General features: G+C 34.8%; 1 protein-coding gene across 1 annotated transcript in view; it reads right to left on the reverse strand.

Annotated features, from left to right (window-relative positions):
• Nucleotides 1-478: 478 nt before the first annotated feature.
• ND-ASHI (NADH:ubiquinone oxidoreductase subunit ASHI) overlaps nt 479-25,884 on the reverse strand; it is a 57,962-nt gene continuing 32,556 nt past the window's right edge. The window contains exons 3-5 of the mRNA XM_090405571.1: nt 20,280-20,347; nt 16,856-16,946; nt 479-723 (exon numbers count right to left, since the gene is read on the reverse strand). Of these exons, the coding sequence (XP_090261697.1) occupies nt 664-723; nt 16,856-16,946; nt 20,280-20,347 (219 nt within the window). The 3' untranslated portion in view covers nt 479-663. The remainder of the gene's footprint in view (nt 724-16,855; nt 16,947-20,279; nt 20,348-25,884) is intronic.

Here is a 25,884-nt window from a genome sequence, read left to right on the forward strand (position 1 = left end):
CTAACTCGTAATGATTTGTGTGTAGCACTTTTGTTTTCTTCCATCCAGTGTGAAGGGGGGTGTCAAGGCATGGTCTACTAGTCCTGACTTGCCATAACAAAGTATGAAATATATTTCTTATGTTCTCAGAGGCAGCTGTTAACAGATCTTCCTGTCTGTCCATAGTAAACCAGGCACCAAGTACAGGGCACTTCACATACTTGTGGATGTGAAAAAGGAGAGAGCTTGTCTTCAGGTGAACAGATAAGCATTGCCAATTTGATAAATGCTTTATTTACATAATTTATGCACATATATGACTGCTTAAAAATATTAAACCATTAAATGCAAGTGGGGAAAAAAAGCCAATGATTTGCTATATACACTAGTAGAGAATTTAAATGAAACTTATTTCAGTGCCAGAATGTTAAAACTGATCTGTGCTACACCAGAATTACCATGTGTAGAGTTTCTAAAACATTTTGCATATACTGTGAAATGCAGTAATGAAAACTTTATTTCACTATTTCTATTTACATTTCCTTTACAGAACATTTCTTTCTGTAGATCAGCAATTTCATTTATCTTTTCATATTTTACTTTTTTGCATTCATGTTAGAAAGTAACATATATATATATATACACACACACATATATATATACACACACACACACACACCATAGCTATTCTTGGGATTCAAACATATAGTGAGTTATTCCTGACTCTGGATACTGTTTAGGTATCTGGAACAAAATATATATACATATACACACACACACATTCAGTAAGGTCTGCTTGCTGTTATCAACAACTTATGATCAAATATAATTCAAACTAAATGTCGGACAAGGCATGGCAATTTCTTTCCATTATTATGATTAAATTTGCTGTTTATTATCATTAGAATTTTACTTTCCACAAATAATGCAATCTCTTGCACTGATTAAAAAAAAAAAATCAGAATGCCTTGCATCATCACTTAATCAGATATATTAGAAATATGATAATACTATAGTTATTCATGTTTAGGTAATAATGAAGGTCACAGTACTAAAAGATGTATAATAACTTGACAACCTTTATGGGATTCACATAAAAAAAATCTGCAAATGTTATGGGGAGTTTCAGTACTTAAGTAATATCTTAAGTACTGAGGTAAATAGTAACAAGAATAATTTAGAATAGATGCACATAGTAACAAAATAATAGCAATGTTACTTTCAGCCTGGACTAAATAATAGCAATGTTACTTTCAGCCTGGACTAATGAACCACAGTCTCACACACTATCCACCTCCAAACCAAACCCCAATGTTGTTAATTCACTAAACATAGATTCACTTATTTTTAACTTAACCTGCTAGCACAATGGTCATATTGAATAAAACTGTTATAGTGGCTGAATTGTCATGGCAACAGATGTGAAAGGATATTACCATACAGCAGGGTGGAGGGAAGCTACATGATAGCTGCCAATCATATCAACAATAAAATCATGATCTGGGTAGTATACCAATGAAAACAAGACTTTTTATTATGTTTGGAAATGTACGTTTCCAAATACATGGTCAAATAGAATACAAATTTTTAGCTAGTACTGAAATTAAGTGTTCTACTTCCAACTAGGTCTGTAAGTTTTGCTGGATCCTTACAGAGCTTTAAGTTATGACAAGAAGAAGCTGTAAAGCCAGATTTTGTTGTCTAAGTCCTTATCACCTGGCACCCTCTACAAGAGTTTGATTGGTATGTGTTGGTGAAAGAGAGGCCAATTAAGTCCATGCTGCTTTAAGTTATAAGAAGCTATAAGTAAATTTGGTAGTCCTAGTTCTAAAATAAATCCAGAAACCACAAAATCTAGACTCATTTGCAAGCACCACACTCTTTTACAGAAAAATATTAATAATTGGTATCTATAATTGCAAAGACATGACTTTTAATCTTCTTTTAATGATCCATATTTTAACTAAGATATAAGCTGACACTAAAAATTAAAGATACCAAGAAATTATATACTTGGTTTAATCCTTTATCCAAGAGTAAGCAAACAAAGTTTGCACCTGAACTAACTTCAGGACTGGGCAACTTGTATATAGAAGCTCATGACTTCTCATCACTTGCCTTGCTATCCCATAATGCAAAGCACATATCCTTACAGACATGTATAATGCTCTGCATTGTGGGAAGGGTTACTACCCAGACCAGTTTTGACCTTTGTTCAGGTCTCATCAGTGGGCTAGACCCAAAAGCGATACCAAGGTTGAAGTACTGCAGAAGTCATATTTTCAGAGCTTCTATATACAAGTTGCCCAGTCTGAAGTTACCTCAGGTGCAAACTTTGCTTGCTTACACTTGGATAGAGGATTAAACCAAGTATATAATTTCTTGATATCTTTAATTTATAGTACAACCAAGTGGAAAAACTTCCACCATCTATCTCTAATTCAGAGTATTTTAGTAATAAGGCATATGAAAATATGACTTCTGCAGTACTTCAACTTTGGTATCACTTCTGGGTCTGGTTCTCCCTGACGAGGCTTCAATAAAGATCAAAACCAGTCTGGGTAGTGACACTTCCCATAATGCATAGCATTATACATGTCTGTAAAGATATGTGCTTTGCATTATGGGATACCAAGGCAAGTGAAGTCATATATATATACGAGTTGCCCAGTCCTGAAGTTACTTCAGGTGCAAATTTTGTTTGCTTACACTTGGATAAAGGATTAAACCAAGTATATAATTTTTTGGTATCTTTAATTTATAGTATAACAAAGTGGAAAAACTTCCAACAAGCTGACACTAAGAAAACAATAAATACAGTATGATTTGAAAGATCAATCACACATGCAAGTCCTAGTGAGATTTGGTAAAAGGGATACATAAAAATATTAACACTGACAAACAGTGTCAAGCAAGACTGTGTTGTGGGAAGCTGGTCCTAACAGTAGTATCTTTCTATAAGGAAACCCTACTCCTATATATGAACTTTTGATTTTTTCAGTGAATCGTTGGTGGAGGGATGTGGCAGCACTCCATCAGTAAATCTATCATGTTCTGGCTACTATATCATAGATATAGTAGCCAGAACATGATAAAGATGGAAGAGAAGAATTATGCCAAGAGATCAGCTTTATTTTTAGGTGATGATGCAGTACTACCATCTGGGTGAGAGATGGCATATACAAATGAACAAAAGCTGCACCCAACGGCTTTTGAGAGGCATGACTGATGAAGGTGATGAGTTTTCTACATTTAGTCCTTTCAAAGTCAGAATTAGCTCTATTAAGAATGGTTGTTTTATGAGCATTGTTGGCTTCAACGTAGGCTGTGAATAAAGCTGGAGTTTCTGACTGAAGCCATTTATATGTTGTTTTTCTTGGAATGCCTTGGCACAATTTTTGGAAAATCATGACTTGGATCATACTGGTGAGGAATTTTGAACAGACTAGGGCAGCGTTTCTCAACCTTTTTGCCCTTGCAGAAGCCTTGAAATAATATCCATGTTGTAGAGAACCCTTACATAATAATTATTATATATCATTGTTATAGTATAATTATTATAGTATCTTTCTTTATTATTTATGAATTTAAAGATCACGAGGAAAACAAAAGTGCTATAATAACTTTATCTTTTATTTGTAATTTTCAAAATAATAAGATAAATCAAAGTAAAATGTCATATAAACAAAAATATGTGCCAAAGAATTGTTATTTTTGAAACAAATATGAATAATAAAGTTTAATTTTCTAATGTGAAACCTGTGCTTGTCTTTTGGTACAAAAATACTTAATTCGGGGTCGGATTTTAAATAAACAAACACAGATTTCATCTTGAACAGAAAGGAGACGATTTCTGTCTTTGCTCTTAATACTTATCAAACAAGAAAAAGCTTGCTCATACATGTAAGACGTTGAAAACTGCAGCAATATATTTATTGCTTTCCTATGAATAGTAGGATACTCTTCTTTAACAGAAATCCAGAACTTGTCCAGGGATAGGTCAGTAAAATCAGATCGTACATTCATCTTGAATGTATGATCAGATTGCAGCCCACAAAGTTCTTCCTCTTCTCTTAAAGTCAAGTTCTCAGGATGAGCAGAAGATTCTGAGTATGGATCTCTCACCCAATCATACATTTGTGTTTGGGTGAGAAGGGACGGAAAACAATGTTCGATTTTTATCATCAGTTCTTACAGGTGGGTTACAATAAGACTTGAAATTTGATGATATCCTTCTTTACTTTTAAGCCTCACCAGTAATTAAAACATATCAAGATTCCCTTTTGCAACATGATTTTTCCAAAGATTCAGCCTTCTTTTAAATCCAAGAATCTTGTCACTTGAAGTTAATATATTTTCTCCAGGGCCTTGGCAGTGACTTGTTCAGCATATTAATGTAATGAAAAATGTCAGCTAAATAGGCTAGCAATATGCACCCACTTTTGATCTTCAAAACACTTGGCAAAATCTTGTTTATTATTTTCTTGAAAATATTTTTGCAATTCATCTTTTCTAAGTAGAGGAAATATTCCAATTTCCTCTACTTAGCCACCGGATTTCTGTATAGAGCAAAGGATTTCTATGCTCTTTGTCCAGGTTTTCACACAGATTTTTAAACATTCTGAAGTGAACTGGCCTTTGTTTAATGAAGTTGACCATTTTTGTGGCATCATCAAAAACTTGATCTCCAAGAGATTTTGACATCAACACTTCTCTATGAATAAAACAGTGTGTTGAGACAACATCAGCATTTTCTTCTTTTACATGAGAAACAAAACCTCTTATGGAGCACCATCAGTACAGATGCCAATACAGTTCTTCCAAGAAAGACCTTTTGTTTTCAGATATGAGGATAAAATATTGAATATATCTATTCCTCTGCTTGTCTTAGGTAATTCTTTACAACAGAGAAAGTTTTCTTGAATTTCACCCTCATTAACAAATCTTACAAAAGCTACAATGTAACAGTTATTGGTAAAATCTGATGACTCATCAACTTGGATGGAAAAACTGCTATTTTTCAGTTTATCACACAAAACCTTCTCGACATCATTTGACATATCATGTATACATCGACTTATCGTACTGTTTGAAAGTGGAATATTTTCAATCTCTCGTACTGCATCTTGTCCCAGCATTTTACCCACTATAATTTTACATGCTAGCATTATTAGGTTCTCACCACCAACTGTGTGACTTTTCCTTTTCTGTGCAATAATTTCTGCTACCAAATAATTTGCTTCCTGAGCCTTTTCACTGACACTGAATTTATTCATAAAAACTGCACTCTGTTTCTTTTGAGATTGCAATAGCGTTTTAAAATAATAAGCACTTTTATTTTCCATATCATTGTGATTTTTCATGAAATGTCTTTTCAATTTTGCTGGAGCCATTGCTGTATTTGAAAGTTGTTTGCCACAGACGAGACACAGTGGAAGAGGACAATCTAGATCACCAGTCAATGTAAAGCCCATTGATAAGTAATTTTCATTGTAAAGATGAACCTTTTTTGTATTTGTGTTTTGAAATTTGGTATGAGATTCTAATTTTTCATCACTAGCTTCTTCAGAATTGTCTAAATTTTTTCTCTTTAAAAATTTCTACATTTTAACGGTTAGAAATTTCTATAAGATAAAAAATGTAAAAAAGGTCTTGTCAGTGGGAGGCAGACCCAAAAGTGGTCATACTAAGGCAGAAGCAATGGAGAGGTCATATTTACTTATGTGAGTTGCCAAAAGGTGTACCACCTTATTATTAATTTACTCTGGATTTAGAGAAAGATGTTGGAAGTTTATTTTCCACTTGGTTAGACTATAATAAATTTAGTTCAATCCTTTACTCAAGTGTAGGCAAACAAAGTTTGCACCTGAAGTAGTTCAGGACTGAGGCAACTCATAGCAAAGGTGGACCAAGCTCTCATTGTGCTTTGCATTATGGGAGATACTGAGACAAGGAGTGATGTGAGCTTGGTCCACCTTTGCTATGAGTTGCCTCAGTCCTGAACTACTTCAGGTGCAAACTTTGTTTGCCTACACTTGGGTAAAGGATTAAACTAAATTGATTATAGTCTTGGAAGTTTATTTTCCACTTGGAAAATAAACTTCCAACATCTTTCTCTAAATCCAGAGTAAATTAATAATAAGGTGTTACACCTTTTGGCAACTCGTATAAGTAAATATGACCTCTCCATTGCTTCTGCCTTAGTATCACCACTTCAGGGTCTGCTTTCCACTGACAAGACCTCAATAAAGGTCGAAACCAGTCTGGGTAGTGGCCCTTCCCTTAATGCATAGCATTATACATGTCTGCAAGGAAATGTGCTTTGCATTATGGGAGATACTGAGACAAGAAGTGATGAGAGCTTGCTCCATCTTTGCTACGAGTTCCCTCAGTCCTGAACTACTTCAGGTGCAAACTTTGTTTGCCTACACTTGGGTAAAGGATTAAACTAAATTTATTATGGTAGTTTCAGATATTTTGGAATTTGGTTGAAGAGAATCAGCATTTCAACTCAACAACCATCAGCTCACAAATCAGAACAACAACCTTTGTTGTTCTGATTTGTGCAATCTTTTGTTAATACTGCACCAATCATGTGCACGTCTTTATAGCTGTGCTATCTCTACCATTGCTGTCTGTTTTGCGCTCCACTTTCATTTCTCATTTGTGATGGATTGTTCATAACGTATCTCAAGTGTTATAAAATTACTGGTAATATTTGCTTGAAATATGGAGAAACGTTTGAGTTACAGTGATAGTTTTAAACTGAAAGTTATGATAAACCCAAAGATCACATGATTCCTAAACAATAAAAGGACAAGAAATAATGAAACTGTTTTAATTTAATCATAGATTTAATTTAAGCATTGTTGCTAAAGATTCAAATATGTCACGTGATGAAGGTGAGCTGCTGATCGCATAAATAACGCTGATAATTAAAATTTAAATGCATTCATTTTATAAATAATGTGAACAAATATAGATTATAATGAATATTGAGAATTTAATTATGAATGTCAATTTATTTTTTTCTGAAAAACTTTAGTTTCTGAAAATCTCTGCATATATCTCACACCATGATTTTTTAACTTTAATTTTGGGGAAAAAAGTGAGAGTTATATTCAAGTAAATATGTTAAATTTATTCAACCCCTCTGCAAACACCAGCTTTGCTTATTATCGTTATCTATTTTCATAGTTAATATGTGCCTAACGTCTTAAATATTTTACCTGTTTTACACTGAGAATGCAGATGGCATTGGCCATGTTTTTATCTTTTTATAACAATTTAGTTATAAATGTAACAAATTTTCACATCAAGTCTAAAGCCATCCTTCATAATGTGATCCATATACATGATGACAAGAGTAGGGATAATATGTACCCTAACCTTATACTTGACTGCACACCAAACTGTCTTGATGTAAATCTTTCAATTCTATTTGCAATTTATGTAGAAGTTATGCTTTCTCTGTACAAGGTTTCATTAACATCATATACATGAAAGTTTAGTGTTTTGAACAGTTTTCCTCTTTGTATTATCATTTGCTTATTTTGAGTTTGAGGTCAGTGATCCAGCCATTATTATTTGGCCCAAATGCGACTTGTTGTTCACCAACTTTTGGTCACCTATTCTCTGGTATGCTTGCACATAATTCCCTAATATATTAAAGTGAAAGAAAGAGTGAATGCCTACCATGACAAAAAACTTGACTTTGTATAAACCCAATTACTGCATTTACACAGTCTGCTGTGTTATTGAAGCTTGTATTCTCTACATGGTGTGTGTGTGTGTGTGTGTGTGTGTGTGTGTGTGTGTGTGTGTGTGTGTGTGTGTGTGTGTGTGTGTGTGTGTGTGTGTTTTGTAGGAATGAAAAACCTGTTTCTAGGGATGGGACTGGCTAATTCTTCTTCAGCTGAAAAGCTTCTTAAAGTTCTTTGTTTCCCAGACTGGATATGAACCTGGGTTTTTCAGTATAATTTTCATGCTAAAAAAAGTGTTACAAAGAAGAACAACTCCAATCCATTAATTTGGGATTTGAGTAGGTCTTCTGGATCACACAGTGTATCCACTGCAAGACTTAAAAAAAAAAAAAAAAAAAAAAAATAAAGTGTTGCAGTGAAAAGAACATTAATGGATGTCATTAAGTATTAAGCTGTTAGGAAGACGGAAAAGAAACAGCAGGGAGAGAATTGTGAAATTTCTGTGTCTTCAGTATATGAAAATTCAAAACAGAAATTAGAAGAAAAGGTGAAAAATGGAAGACACAGAGAGAAAATCCTTTTTAAAAGAGATGTGTCATTTCATATCAAATATCATCTATACTCTAGCTGCTTTTCCATAATCCATGTTTCTGATGATTTTATCTAACTCAAGTACTATTTTGTCCTCCTCATCATTTTCCTACTGGATATTTTCTAGTATTTATCATTTGCCTGTATGCAGCAATATGAAACAAGTTTTGAAACCTTTCAAATGTTTGGTGTGGTTGATTAAAAACATTACCTTATTCAAAATAGCTAAAATATCTTTATCTTCAGTTCTCATATATTCCTTTATGATCTTTGATTCCTTTTTGATTATCTTTCCTCCAGTTTTCTTAAAACATTTTTATGCCTTCATGATATTTATCTCTATAATCCTCCTGAAGTCTTAGCTACTTTGTTTACTTGCATTTTTCTTTGTTTTCTCTAAGTGCACATGCTGACTTACTTGTCAGAAATTTTCAATATAATTATTCTTTTAATGGACTGCTTTTTTAACATCCTGTGAAGTTTTGATTTTTGACAAGAACTTGCCACATGCTTTCCTGGATGAATCAATATTTTCTTTAAATTTTTCTGCTCTGTCTCCAAAGTTGTTTTCATAGTTTCTTCAATAATATTTATATATTTGAGTCTATAGTTCAAATCTGAGAGTTGTTCGAGTGATTTTTTTCACAATTTTAGTATGCATTTTTCTTTTTGATGAGATATTCGTTTTTATCCTGCTCAACAGCAGGTGGTGGTCACTTTATATTTCTGATCCCACATACACTCATATCTTGAACTAACTTGATATCACTACCAGCAATAAAAAAGTTTTGGATGGAACAAATTGAGAGAATGAAAAAAGTTATTTATATCATATACATCATGTTTCCAAACTATAATAAAGATGTCAATATGCCAACCCAGAAAGTAGGGTCAACTTGAGAAAGAATGTTTTTCAAAATTTTCTATGATGAGATCTGCGGGAAGAGATAAGGAGCTCTCTATGGCAAGGCACCAAAAACTTGCTTATAAGAATAGTTATTCCATTTAAAGAAGTTGGATTAAAGGCAGAGCTTGAACATTCTTCCAATATATGGTAAGATGTCTTCGATAAGACTCAATACTTCATCTACAGATGCACCTGTGTGAAAGACTATATTTAAATTTGCAAAGATGTCAGATCTGATGAAACAATCAGAATTCCCAACATAGTTATTTTTAATAATCCAGCAAGATGTTGGATAATAAATATAAATAAGTAGCTGAGATTATTAGATCAACTATCGATCTCAGAGGAATATCAGTCTTGTGAATCTTGGATGAGTCATATAATCTGGAAGTCAGAGGATGAAGAAACTTATGTTTTCGTTTCAATTCTATTAACTAGTTTGGTATGTGAAGCAAATCACTGAATTTTATCTGAGTAACTCAAGCAGGATATCTCAGACCAATGCATTCATGACAACTCATATCACGTTTGTCTGTGTCATATCATACTTTGAGGATTATTATGTTTTGCAGAGATTTGTTGACATCTTTATAGTTTGGAAATATGATGAGTCTTAATTCAAATAACTATCTTTATTCTCTTAATTCTATCAAAAATTCAGTTCACATTAGAGGTGAGGATAAGCTATCATTTCTTGATGTTCTAACCTCAAAAAAAATCCAGGAGTTATTCCATTGGACAGTTACCAAACGTTCAGCAAACCCATACTGAATTCTGTCTTTATCCCCTCAAAAAATGACAAAATTCATGCACTCACTCACTCTATTTTAAAAGTTGACAAGTAAGAGGAAGAATAAGTCCCAAGAGAGTGGAAGGAGGATAAAATAATTCCTTTGCATAAAGGAGGATCTTCTTCTTCTTCTGCAGCTTCTCCCACTTAAGTGGGGTCACTGTTTGTTATGATTAGGATAATTTGCTGGTCTATTTGAAGGTCTATAATTTGCTGCCATTAGGATGTAATGGCAGCAAATTATAGACCAATCAGTATTTCAGGAGTGGTGGTAAAAATACTAGGAAAGTTGGTCAAAAAGAGAATTCAGGAATGGGCAGATAAGAATATGATACTCAATAAGGGGCAGCATGGCTTTGTGAAGAGTGGGTCATGCCTTAATAATCTATTAAGGTGTTTTAATAGGGTGACAGCTGAGTTGGACAAAGGGAATGGCTACATGATGATACTGCTGAATTTTTCAAAGACATTTGACAGGATACCACATGGAACTCTATTATGCAAACTGCAACAAATGGGGATGGATATGAAACTGGTAATATGGATAAAAGAGTGGCTGATGGACAGATACCAAACAGTAGTATATGGAGGAGCAGAATCTAGGAGAAGGCAGGTGACTAGTGGTGTGCTGCAGGGCTCTGTGGTTGGATCACTGTTTAATTTGTATATAAATGATATAGGAAATAATCTGAAGGGATTTTTCGGTTGTTTGCTGATGATGCAAAGTTCGATAGAGTAATAGTCAATCAAGAGAGTTTGCATGATGGTTTAAACAAGGTGACAGTATAGGCAAAACATAATGGATGTCAATTTAATGTGGAAAAGTGTCAAGTTATGTACTTTGGGATACAAAGATTACAAACTGTGTACCACATTGAGGGAACTGTACTCCAGGAAATTGATGAAGCCAGGTATCTGGGAGTAGTAATAGTAGACAGTTGAAGTTTGAAGGGCATATTGCTAAAGTAGCCAGGGTAGCCTACAGGATTATTTGGTTATTGAAGAACACACTAACCAGTAGAGATAAAGCTTCATTCCAGTTTATAAAGCCTTGATATGACATCTAGATCTCTGTGCTCAGGTGTGGTCACCTGAGTTTCTTGGGGATGAGAAGGTGGTGGAAAGGATCCAGAGGCAAGTGACCAAGATGGTGAGTGATCTGAAGAATGCCCCATATGAGAATAGATTGAGGATTTGTTGGTTGCAAAGGTTGGTTGATAAGTGAAAAAGGGAGGAGGGGGGTACGATAGAAACATTTAAGTTACTTAAAGAATTTTATAGGAGTAATACAAAGGAAATATTTCAACATTGAGCTAGAGGGAGCAGAACAAGAGATCATCTCTTAAAGTTGGGTAAGAGTGATTAGCAAGGGCATGAGAACTAGATTTTTTGCTTTGAGAGTGGTGAATGAATGGAATGGGTTGCCTGAGTCAGTTGTGAATGCTTTGTCTGGTAATGGTTTCAAGATTGGGGTTTCACACAATGAATTTTAGGACTCCATGGAGGTGCCTATGCAATATTTAATAATGGGCGATTCTTTTTAAAACTTTTGTACATATTTTTCTTTTCAACAGGAAATTCATATTTTTCCTGCACAAAACTGAATGCTGTGCACTTTCTATTTTAAATACCCTGTATACTCTTGTTCTGAACCAGCATGAAGACATCATTATCACCAATAACACAGTCGATGAGACTTTTTTCCTTGTTCCAACATAATAACGTGTATAAACTAAGACACATGATATTAGTAATGATCACTCCATGTCCACAACAGAAATCAGAAATCCAGCTGGTTTGTACCATCATTATTAGCTCTGCAATTTTCTCCAAATTTTCAAAACATTTCTATATGTCTAGTATTCATTCTGCAATTTTCACTTCCTACCAGGACCAACTTTTTCTTTTTATTTGTCAGCTGTTCTTTCTAATGACTCAAAAAATTCCTTCACTTCTTCCTTAGTAGAAACCGTCTGTAGGACCATAGGCACAAATAGGTTTTAATGTGCAACTCTCCATTTTCAACATTATTTTACTTGATACTTACAGACATTCAAGATTATCCTTCTTGAATGACTAGCAACAGCTGGCATGATATTTCATCATATTGAACCATTGTTGTTTTTTAGTTTAAGCTAACACAGAATACAATTTGATTAGCTAAGTTTAGTGCTAGATCATAACATCTTTTATTTGTTATTTAGAAGAATCTCATCTGGTTTTTTTTTTTGTTTTTTTTTTGTCTTTGTTATGGTAACACCAATTATGTCAATGTGATACTTCTCTAATTCTTCTGCCAATTCCAATTCTTCTTTTCTCTTGATACTTATTATAGTGATAGTGCCTCTCTTGAATTCTGCTGATGATGAAGAGTTTGTTCAGTAGTCACTGCCAACTTTTCGCTATTCATCCTTGTTCAGTAGAGAAAATAGCTTGGCTCCTGTTTTTACCTGGCAAAGCCATAAACGGCATGATATTGAACCACCACTTTTTTTTGGTTTAAGGTAACATAGAACAGAATATGAAAATGGACCTGGAGATCACCAAATGGAGATGTTTTTAATGAAATTGATTATACTATGGTGAACAACAAGAAATACTAGAAGATATATCTATCAAACTAGCTTAATTATGACAGTGAATTGAGAGAAAGGATAAAAATAAACATCAAGCGGGAGAGAAACTGTCATTGAAACTGTCAATGAAAAAAAAAACCCACACTAGAAGGTGAATACACATAAACCCTAAAGAAAAATTTGAAGAAATAATGGAAGGAAAGTTCAAGGGAAAAAAAAGCATGAATGATTCAGGTTTATCTGATAGAATGGAGGAAATAGCTTCAGTAATAATAGAAGTTCTAAAGAGTTTAAGAAAATCATTACCAGAAAATAAAACTTCTAGAGAAAAAACTTACTATGGACACTTGGTCTAATCAAAAAAAAAAAAAGCAAGGGAAAGAATTAAGGTAAAGGAGACATAGAATTAACAAAGACGATATAGAATTTATGGAAATGTGAAAGTTCTATGTCTCCTTTTCCTTTAGAAAAGAAATCAAAAACAACATCAGAAATATAATTTAAGAACAATTTCTTTCATGTAATCCTTCTTAAATTATATTTACATATTTAAGACGGATTACATGAAAGAAAAAAATGGATTCCAAAATTGAAAAGTGAGCAAGGAATAGCACAATACAATAGAAAAATAATAATAACGTACTTAAATAAAAGAGCCAATAGGCTTCACTTCGGCGATGTAACATTATTTAAATTAAGGGGATATTAAATCCCACATTATTTCAAAGCCAAATAAGAAACTTAAAGATCAAAATCAGAGTTTCATGCCGAATATAGTAAACTATAAAACTTTCGGTAGATTGTAGTGTAAGCTAAAGCACATAGTTCAACACTAAGGCAACTCATTGCAAAGGTGGGTAAAGTTCTGGGTAGTGACCTTCTACCATAATGTATAACATAATACATCTCCTAGGAGATGTGTTTTACATTATGGGTAATACTAGGAATAGTGATCAGAACTTTACCCACCTTTGCAATGAGTTGCCCTAGTGTTGAACTATGTGCCTTTATACTACAATCCGCTGAAATTTTTAGAGTTTACTATATTCGGCATGAAACTCTTTGATTCCAATCTTTGAGTTTCTTATTCGGCTTTGAAATAATGTGGGATTTAATATCCCCTTAATTTAAATAATAATAAAGTATGCAGTGAGTTTTATAGGGACCTATACACAGGCAAGGAAACAGATACGAATCCTATACTATATTTAGATGAGAAGACTGATACAGAACCAACCACCATGATGGAAGAATTATAGAAAGCCCTCAAGTCAACAAAGAATAACAGAAGTCCTGGAGAAGATGGCATATTAGCAGAACACATAAAATCAGGATGTTCACAGTTTCATAAGGTCATACTGAATATGTTCAATGATATTTTAACTACAGAAAAAATTCCAGTGCAGTGGAATATTTCTGTAGCAAATAATAAAGAAGCAGCTCAGGTTATGCTAAATGACCTTGAGAGAGAAAGCAGGAAAAAATGTTTAAAGATTACTCTAACTAAAACCAAACTGAGGACAAATTCAGATCATACCAAACGAAAATTAACAGGTAATAATATTGAAATTGTGGAGGAGTACATTAACTTAGTCATTGGTTAGTTTTAATGAAAAACAAGATAAAGAAATAAGTAGAAGAATCACACAAGGAAACAAAGCATTTTGGCTTTGTTAGGAAATTTATTGATATGGCTAAAAAAAGAATTCTCTTTGATATATGCATTATTCCAGTGTTTACCTATGGAAGTGAGGCATGGGCAACAACTAAAAAAAAAAACAGAAAGACAGGTTGCATGTGGCTCAAAGAGCTTTCGAGAGAAGAATGCTCCACATAACAAAAAAAGATAGGATAAGAAATTCTAGAACTGGAAAGATGACTGAAGTAAAAGATATTGTGACATGTTGTAAAGCATGTAATGGGACAAAATTAAGCATTGAGTGGATACCAAGAGAAGGAAAGGTTGCCAAGGAACAAGATGAAAGGATGATCTACCATTCTGACATGAGATGGTGGACTTTGGCTAAAGATAGACAGAATGAGAAAATTAAGGGGAAGGCCTATATCCTGCAGCAGATGGAAAACTAAAGAAGAATAGAGTTTGATGAGCTAAATTCCAAATTTCCAGCTCATTCTCATTTGGTTAGTATCCAGGTAGATACCTACCACTGGGGGGGGGGGGGGATATTAGGTCAAAAGCTCCATTAGCTGTCCACATACCTTAAAAGGTTATGTGGGTTATCTAGCTTTTAATCCTTAAGTGACTTATAAAGCAAATTCAAATATAATATATTTGTGTCTATGGTCCTACAGAAGGTTTCACTAAGAAAGAAGTGCAGGAATTTTTTGAGTCACTAGAGAAGAAAGCTAACAGAGAAAAAGCATTGCATACCACATCAAACAGTAGCGTGCTTGTGCCATAAAGTTTATCCTTCTGAAGAGGAAGTTGAATAATGGGAGAGAATAATAGAACAGCTGTTGCACTAATTAGAACAGAGATGACATTCTGAGGAGAAATATAGTTTATAGTTTAAGAAAGAATATAGTTTAAAGGAATTCTTAAGCCAAATAAAAGGTGGAAAAGAGCATTATGAAAGAAACAAACAGTTATTCCAAAATTAAAAGAAATTATTTAATAACTATTTGTTATTAAATAGTATGATATAATTCAAATAATTCCCAATGTAAATTTCTCAAGAGATGGAACGTATGAACTACAATAAAATCAATTACTTTTATTCTATTTAATTAATGTATTCCAAAAACAAAATTTAATGATTTTAGTTGGTAACCTAGAGAATTAGAAATGATGAAATATTCTGAGAGAATATTTCATGGGAGTTTAGAATAATTAAATATTTAAGAAATCAGTAATAAATGATTATTTTCATTCTGTATGTTGCATAACTATTAACTCGTTTTATTACAGTTGTACCAATCAAGCACTAGACATTTAAAAACATGAAATATTGGGTGTAGGATATCTAACATTCAGCAATATCAGATTATCTTACATTATTTTTCAAAAAAATTTTAGCAGTAGCTGATTTTAAATAAATAAAAAAAAAAAGGAAAGGATAAAAAAGTGTATAACACAAATACATTATTTCTTGTCATCAGAAATTTCTTTATTAATGTTACATATTAGAGAAATCTTTGTATGGTTGCTGCAAACTTTTTGATTATAATATTTATTTGTAAAAAGGTAAAACTTTAATTTAGTTTATTATTTCTGTAATATAACCTTGAGAGAAGAAATTATTGAACTTTCTGATGACATTTTCATGCCATCTGTAGTCTTGTTTACAACAAGCAATTTTCATCTCACTGCCATATTGATACCACATCAAGCAGTAATGTGCTTGTGCATAAAGTTGATCCTTCTGAAGAGGAAGTTGAATAATGAGAGAATAATAGAACAGAGATGACGTTCTGGGGAGAAATATAGTTTAAAGGAATTCTTAAGCCAAATAAAAGGTGGAAAAGAGCATTATGAAGGAAACAAACGGTTATTCCAAAATTAACAGATGAATTTCTTTCAAAGGAAGCTACGTTGTACTTAGATAAAAGTGATATATAAAGTTTCTCCCAGAGCAACAGACAGTTCCTTTTGATATGTTCTGCAAAACATATTCTAGTTAACCACTGTAAACCTGAAAGAGATGAATTCTTTTTGTGTTCAAGGATAAGGAAGAAGTTTTCACAAGGAAAAATGAAACTTTAAAATTATCTCTGTAATTCAAGACAATAGAAAAGGAACTGATATTACAGAGAAGATATGAAAGAAGAAATACATTTTTTTTCGTAAGAACAGTTGTGCAAAAATTATCTTTTTACTTTCAAAGAAAAACAGATATGAGCTAATTATATTTTAATGGCCATTAAAAACATGACTACATGGCGAGGCCTGCTGTGGCACATTGCTGAGCATTGGAGTAACCATATGGCATCTGTGGATACCCAGTGAACATATGATTATTGAGAGCAGAAGAAACTGTACCTTATAAGTTTAAAGTTTGTGTATTCTCATCAAATCCTGATCTTGAAGAGAAGGAATCATGTGTGATGTTTATGTTCTTTATGTCTGATGTTTGTGGGCCCTTTTCTCTTTAGGAGATAGGTTTTTATTTATAATGCATAGTTGTATATAGTGATTGCAAAGCAAACATTTTACACACACACTGTTAAAGCAATACTACCATGAATTTACACTAATATTAACTGTGTATAAATAAAGATATTATTTTTTTAATTTTCTTTGATGTTCAAAAACATGAAATACTTGAGAACTACTGAATTCAATACTTACCACAGGTTTTTTAATCTTATATTGCTCTCCAATTACAATGAGTGTCGAGAGACCTAAGACGGAACCCAGAAATATGAGATTTTTAACGTAACTGGAAAAAAAAAAGTATAAAATAAATATATGTGCTATATTTATTATTATATTTATTAAATTAAATTATATTAAATTTATTAATAATAAATATATATCAACTGTGTGTAACATTAGTGCAGAGCACACTATGCTTTCCCCACTCTCCAAAAGATAATATTCCAAAGAAAAATATGCATTCTGAGGCAATGAAATTCCTGTATCACCTTAGTTCAAGTAATCATTCATTATATAAAAATATGCAGAAATTTTTATATAATACAATAGTGTTTTGCTTTGTAGTGCAGAAATAAAAAATATTTTTGAAATCAAAATAATACAGTAGTTTCTCAATTAACAGGGATTAATTTAATCAGAATGCATATTAACTGGGAATTTCTTTATTTTTAAATATCTTCTTCTGGTTCCCATCTGCCAAACGGCCGCAGGAGGGTAGCTATACGCTACCATTCTAGGGAGAGATGATCATGAGCAAGGTGGTTTCCCGTTGCCTTCCTTGCCGTAAGTATTTATGACTGTAACCTGTGTGTTCACGGGGCCGGTTTGCCTGCGGGATGAAAAACCCCAGATAAACTGGCGGAAAAAACCCTGCCAAGTTAACCGGAAAAAAGACCGGTTAACTTGGCTATGGCTGAGGAAGATCCTTAAGCTCCTCACGTCATGGACGGGAATCGAACCTAGGACACTCCTTCCCCAGGCATATGGTTGCGAAGCGCAAGGCCACTAGGCTAACCGCGCGGACCATTTTTAAATATATTTATATCAATTTCAATTATTTATACATACATGCATTAAGTAACTACTTTATTAGGAACAGCATTTAATGGGGGGGGGGGGTGACTCCTTTTTGCCTTATAAACAGCTTGTATTTTGTGTGGCATTAATTTCCAAACCTATGAATACTTCAGGGACTGTGGCTTATCTACTGCAAATAGCAAAGCAAAATGAACAACTAAGAACAACAACAACACAGCACTGAACTACTGGTTTGTGTAATTAAAGAGGTTCACACACACGCACTAAAAACTGAAACTATTTTTGGATTCTTCACCATTGAGGAAAGAACCAAAATCCATAAACCTCCAGGTTCCTTTATATTTTATCCCTCATTTGTAACAGTGACAATATCAAAAACAGCAGAACAATAATCTTTACTCAATCCTTAGTTGTTTTTTCCTTCAGTGTATTGCCTCCAGTTATCAAGTTACAGTCTCAACACTTTCTTCCTCCATATATTACCAAGTCTGATAACACTACAAAGTAAAATTATGTATTCCTACTCTCCAACATTCTCCAATTCTAGCCCAACTCCTCAATCCTATTTTTTTGTCTGTGCCTGCTCTCTTTTCAATGCCTCTTTCCAGTAAATGTATAATCTACCTCTTATCCAGTTTCTCCTTTTATTAGACTGCAAGAACCATCCATTCCAAGATAACATCCTGTTATATGTTTGTTCTTGGTCTGCTTATATCTTTTATCCTTTTCACACTTATCTTTTTCACACAATTTGGCCGATTCTTAGAATGATTACGTATATTAAATAAATTGACAAAGGATTGACTTCTGAATAGAGTCTGATCCTCAGCAATAACGGTCTGGAGTTACCTCCTAATCAGGTTCTGGCAATATTTATTTGTTCAAGCTGCGCCAGCCAGATCCTTAGGTTAGAAATTCCTTTTAACCAAGAAGTAACCCTCAGAAAATATACAAAGTAAATCAATCTATTAATTACTCCTTATATCAATTTTATCTATCTCTCTTAAAACACTTTTAGATTGCAGCCGTGGTCTCTGCCATATATTTCTCTCCCGCTCAGATTCAAATATTAGCAAGCGGTGCATTGGATTCAAATTAAGGCACAAAACAGGTTAAGATAATCAAGATACATTTATTAGATTCAAAAGGTTACAATAAAAAAAAACACTCAATAGGAATAGAGTTATCCCAAGTTATAAGATTAGACATATCAACTGTAATTCACATATCACATCTAAGTATAGGCTCATTTCACTACACAAAATTCTAGCTAGCATCCCTTAAATATCTTTACTATCTTACACATATTCTTAAAACATTCACATCGATGATTCTATAGATCATTACTTATGGCAAACTAACTACTACTCATTCAGACAAATATTAAAGAAACAGCTATTTGGTTCTAAACACTGGTATCTAAAATCTCACTATAGTCCTTCATACAAGTTTAGAGCTATATAACCTAACATCTAGTTTCTTCCATGACACATTATTCCGTTCTTTGTTAACAAAGGAATCATAAAGGATTTTATATTACCACATTCCTGTAACTTATTCCATCCATCCATCCTTTCTTTATAATTTCCCTCTGAATGTTCGATCTCGTCCTTGGTGATTATAACTCACGGCTAGGTTTGGCCTTCTTTGTTCTGTCCTTTCATCGCATTCTCGACTGGAAACAGCATGGATTGAATCAATCTACGTGGACGTATGTGACGGCCAGTTTCTTCAGGCTTACTTGGAAAGGTACCTAACATTTCTTCGTCTATTCCGTCCGACATCGCGAAACAACAGCAGAGAATAGCTGCCTGCAATAGAGACTAGACCTCAAACTGGAACTCTTCCTGACTCCACCGGAACTTCTCCCACAACTCCAGATGAAAATTCCTAAAAAAAAAAAAAAAGCACTAAACGGGGGGGGGGGGGGGAAACCCGTTTTATACCTCATATCTCTAGCGCCCTCTTTCACTCAAAACTTTCTACCCGACTCCTGATTCATTCCTATCTTCCTGGAATCTTCCGTACGATTGCCGTGTCTTCCCGAAAAAAAACACTGCCGTTCACACGTAAGCAAATTGCCGTGGGCTACAATTTATCCAAGGTTGTCGTTAATGGACTTTGATCCTTCTTTATTATGCTCTAACATATATCTTATAGAGAAACTTCTTACATTATAATCCTTTTACAATAAATTGACATCTTTCACTTTTAATTAATATTACAAAGTTTGTATTGGTACAATTCTTTAAACAAAATTGGTATTTTCACTTATTTACAAGCATTTCCCCTTTTAGTTTTTTTCTTTTTCTTGTTAAATTCTGAATGAGATATTTCTTAGTAAAAATATTTTCATTCAAAATTCAACAATCCTATTTTGGGTGGTTCTTGCTCTCTCCTCTTTCTATCCCTCCTTGATTGTTTCATTTTGATAATTAGGATGGACACAGTGAAGCACTAGTCAATGCTAACTTTCAAATAATATAATCACAGCAAACTTTGACATATTTAAGCGTCTGACATCCAACATAACTTATATCACAATCATGCTCATGTGCAGTGTATTAATTTAACTTACCCTGGGATTGCATACTTGGCATTAATATTGATTCTGTCTTCACCATATATATCACTTTCAACATGAAGCTGAAATGATACAAAGTAGCAAAATGTTAATGTAATAGCGTATCACCACAAACGCTATTTTGAAAACCAATGAAGATAACTAAATATATATAAACACAACACACATTAGATTATAAACTTTGCTAGCATAGACTGGAAAAAAGTTCATGTAACTAAAGTCAGAATCTATATGAATCCTTCCAGCAGTGATCATCCTACTAGGCAAACAGAAGCACACAAGTGTGCACAAAAACAGACACAACTATTTTGAATATCCAGAATTCTACATATTTGTTGCAACTATGTTATTCTTTATATTAAGAAAACCATACAGTATATTTTATGTTGTCTCATTCCAGCTTTAGTTACGTGAACTTATTTCCCCATATAACATATATATAAAAACACACACACACACACTGTTTGGAAAGAAGTCAACAGACAATAGTGCCCACCTTAATAAGATGTAGGACCTCATTTATGTGTTGACTGTAGCAATCCTACAGGGCATACTTTCCATAAGGAAAGCATGGACCATTCTTCCTGTAAGCATGTCATGTCCTGGATTACTGTGGGATGGATGTCCTTTGACCTCACGTGACGCTCCAGTATATCCCACAGATGTTCAATAGGGTTGAGATCAGGGCTCTGAGGAGGCAAGTCAAGTGTAGTGACATTCATGTCCACAAACCACACACTACAGCAGCAGCAGCCTTATAACACAGTGCATTGTTTTGCTGAAAAAGACAATGGTCAGTTATGCAGAGACACCACAAAGTAGAAAGCATTGCATTGTCCAGAATGTTCAGATACCTCTCTGAGTTCAATATTTGTGGCACCAGAAATGGAGGTCCGAGACCAAACCAGAAAAAAAAGGACCATACGAGGTGTAGCTATTAAATAATGAGACTGGTTGCAAAAATGTGGTTTATTATTACAGTTGTACAACTTAATTGATATTTCCCTTCAACATATTCCCCTCCTCTATCTATACACTGTTGCATATGAATTTTTCATTGTTGGAAGCAGTGCTGCAAGTCATCAGGTGTTATCTGCCTCAGTAGGTGCTGCCGTTTTCTCCTTTACCTCATCCACTGACTGAAACTGAATGCCCTTCAAAAGTTGCATGGAGCTAAGTCTGGCGAGTAAGGTGGATGGTCCAACACTGGGATCTTCTTATCAGCCAGATACTACTTTAGAGACAGTCCATTATGGGCTGGAGAGTTGTCCTGATGGAGAATCTAAGCGTTGTTCTTCTACAGATTGGGTCTCTTTTTCCTCACTTGTTCTCTCAGTTTGGCCAAAGCCTCAAGGTAATAATGTTGCTTAACTGTCTGATCCTCTGGTACCCATTCAACAATTATCATACCATTAATATATCCACTCTCTATATATAAAAAGATAAGGCAAAATTTGAAACGTTTTATGTCACGTTTTTTGTCTCTTCATTGTTTTGAAGAGACAATGAGTACAATGAAGCAGCTGTCATCCTTCATACAGAAAGTATGAGGCACCCCTCACAAATTAACTATAGCCCTTAAACAGACCACAAGAATTCCAGAACTAATATCTCAACTTCAGGATCTACACTCAAAATTAAAATGTAAAAAGGGCAGAGCAGAGGTTAACAGGAGTAAGCAAATCTACTACCTGATTAATGGGCTACAAACACAATATCAGGACCAATATTAGATTCAACCTACAAATAAACTTTCATAAACATAATGTCTTTGAGCCTTTTTTTCTCTCAATGCAAGAGGATGTGCCTCTGCTTTATGCAACAAACTAGTCCTTGACCAGGTACAAAAACATCATATAGACCTATTACTTCTGCAGGAAACAAATATAAACTCCTCTTCCAAATTATCTAGAAGATGGGCAGAGTGGCCTTATGACCTGCATCACTCTGCAACCCAACAACATCATGGAGCAGGAGTCAGCTTAGGAGTATGTCATCAATCTCCCTACAAACTAAAAGTGATTGCTGATATACCAGGATATGCCTTGTATGCTCACATAAAAACACCCAACCATAATATCCTGCATGTGTTCAATATCTACATACTACAGCAGAATTCTATGACATCACAAATCTTGGATTTCATTCAAAACCATCTTTTCAGCATTGACCAAGAACATATCATAATAGCTGGGGACTTTAACTGCACTCTTGAACAAGAAAAAGACAGACTTCAATGTACTGAACATCATAACTCATTAATAAACCAACTTCAAACACTTATAAACAATAATGAACTCATTGACGTCTTTTGGCATCAACATCCAGATAAGAAGTTCTACACAATGGAGGTCAGCAATTACAGCAACTAACAGACCACTCTACCAAGCACGACATTACCAAACACACTGTTTCTCTAGTTAGAAACATCTCACACATTCCTTCCTACATCTCAGATCATTGCTTCGTCAAGATGCAACTTTCATTATCTTTGGAAGCATCCAAACCAGGAAGTGCCTACTGGATCTTCAACAATACCCTCCTGAAAGACCAGATTACATAAAAAACACTCAGGGGTTAATAACCAACAACACTCACTTGAAGGGGGGGGATACAGAACTAATGAAAACATGGTGGTCTCACCTAAAGTCACAAATAAAATCCTTCACGCAGATTTACAGTCACCAGAAAAATCAACAGAGGAACATTAGAATCTGACAACTTGAAGAACAGCTCAAGTATCTCCCAGAAGAAAGCCCTGAATATCATTCTGCCTTCCAAGCCATGCAAAGACAGGCAGAATTATTGGCAAAAGGTGTCCTACTTAGATTGCGGCATACACAAACAAATCTTTCAGATTCTCCCACAAAATATTTTTTCTCCTTGAAAAAAAAAATGCCAGGCAGCAAACTATATCTCTGCTATCAGACTTCGAATGACAGCATCACAGACGATCCAAGTAAAATCACCTCTGAAATCCTACAATACTACAAGAATGCATACAACACTGCAGGAACATCCCATCATGGCACTCACAAAATACTGAAAGAAACAAAAACAATCTCTGCAACACATTGGAACCACTCAGAAAACAAAATCACGATAGATGAACTGAAAACCGCATGCACATCTTTGCCAAAGAACAAATCTCCTGGCCTTGATGGTCTCACGTCAGTTTTTACCAAATCTTTTGGAATCAACTCGGACCACTTCTCCTCAAAACACTGCAAGAAGCCTACCTCAATGGGCTCCTACAATCCGTCACGACCTCAGTAGCATGACTGATATCAAAGAAGGGAGACCACACGGATATCTGAAAGTGGCGTACAATCTCCTTAATTAATACCGATTGCAAAATCATTTCCAAAGTTATAGCAAACTAAATAAAGCCAACATTAAACATAATCTGCCCTAGGAAGATCAATATATTATAACCTCCATTTAATAAGAGATCTCATTCACATCACAAACGGCCAACATGAAAACCTAGCACTTGTCGGCCTTGATCACGAGAAGGCTTTCGACAGGGTAGAGCACGAGTACCATTATGAAGTCATAAAGGCATTTGGCTATGGTCCTCTCATCATTGAAACAGTGCAACTGCTTTACAGAGATGTACACTTCTGTTTAAAAATCAACAACAGGCTCACTCGCACTTTGTCATACTCTCGAGGGATCAAGCAAGGATGTCCCCCTCTCCGGACAATTATACACACTGGCCATAGAACCCTTCTTAAAAAGAGTACATGACATCATCATCTCCAAACAAACCAGCATAATAGAGCCACATCAAAAAATTACCCTATCAGCATATGCCGATGACGTCACTGTAATAGTCCGAAATGAAGAAATGACAGTAACCGAGGAAGCACACAGACTATATGCACAAGCCTCAGGGGTCAAATTAAATTCTGCAAAAACCACAGGCTTGTGGTCAGACAGATGGAAGGCTAGAAATGATTCTCCGATCGAATGTACCTGGTCAAGTGAAGGACAAAGATACTTAGGTGTGCACCTTGGCAACACCAAAATATATAACACACTGAACTGGACAAAGCTGCACAACCGTTTTAAACAGGTGCTAGGTAAATGGAACAGCGTTCGTTCAATGTCTTCAATTAGAGGAAGAGTACTAATAGTTAACCAGATGGCTGCGAGTGTCTTATTGCATGCCCTCAAAGTCCTCACACCCCCTGAAGAATTTCTCCACCACGTTCAAAAAGAAATCAAATGTTTCCTCTGGAACAAAACTCACTGGACAACATACCCTCAACTCTGCAAGCCACTCAGCAAGGGAGGTCAAGGCCTGATTTCCCTTGAAAACAAGATTAGATCCTTGGATAATCCTCCTCCTAAAGACACTTTAATGCAATCACACTTATGTAACCACCTTCGATTACATCACGAAATCATCCAACAGAGGACTTACACTTTCCACAATCCTCCAAATGGCCAGTCCTGCACCATCTCCTCCTAAACTACCTCATTTTTACAAAGATGCTCTACAGAGGTGGAAAAACACAGAACTTCATCACACACTGACAGGATCAACAGAGTCAGCTGTACTTACAGAACCACTATTTTTGAACAGAAATATAACAAGTCTCACAACTGGCCAGCCCTTTCTTTTCCCTACATGGAACTGGGCAGGAATAATCATAGGGGACCTCCTCACCCTAAAGTGGAAAGCATTCACAAGCCTACCAATGAAGAACCCAAAAACTGAAAAGCAATATCAACAGCTGCAAGTCTCCATTATAAAAGCCTATCCAGATATCGCTACACCTCAGGAAATCTGTATTCCTTCTAGAAACTGCTCGGTGCCGATATTTCATCTTGTACAATCTGAAGCCTCACTTCCAATTCTTCCCTCCAACTACAAGAAAATATACCACTTCCTCATGTCAGTGTCTCCAACCTCGCCCTTCTTATATTCATCCTTAACCCTCTCATCTACAAGGCGCATATGCCATTCAGTTTTCAGTGGGATCTTCCATATAAATCGAAGTGTGCCAAACCAGATTCCGACATACAGTGGAGACTATGGCATAACATCTTGCCAACTCCTTCTAAGCTTTACAAATTTCAGCTAAGAGAAAACGGATCTGTGTCTATTCTGTGATGTTTCAGTTACCTTGGAACACACATATCTAACCTATCCCGCAAACAAAGTGATAATCACCTATTCCCTGAATACTGCCTCTAGCACCTGTAACTATGCACACAGCCAAGAAGACTCCTGGAATTTAGTCCACACAGAAGAAAACAGACACAGAACATGCAATTTCCTCTTCATCTGCACTAAGGCTGTCGTCTACAGATTCTACCTAAAACAGACAAGAAATAACCAGTACCCATCCATCACTGAAACTACACAAACCCTCCGTCAGAAACTAAAAAGCAGGCTTTCACTGGAACTTGAGTACTTCAAAGGAACAGGAACTGTCATGAAAGTCATAGAGGAGTGGAATCCAACTGGTACCCTCTTCTGGATTGATGATGACAATATGCTTCATCTGAAAGATAACTCAGACTGAAACTGAACTGTAAATTTTGAATTCATTTATTGCATACTCTATTGTATACCTGAAAGGAAAAT

The sequence above is a fragment of the Typopeltis vanoorti genome, chromosome 2 (genome assembly GCF_054136105.1).
Source record: "Typopeltis vanoorti isolate ZY-2024b chromosome 2, IOZ_Tvanoo_1.0, whole genome shotgun sequence".
NCBI lineage: Eukaryota > Metazoa > Arthropoda > Arachnida > Uropygi > Thelyphonidae > Typopeltis > Typopeltis vanoorti.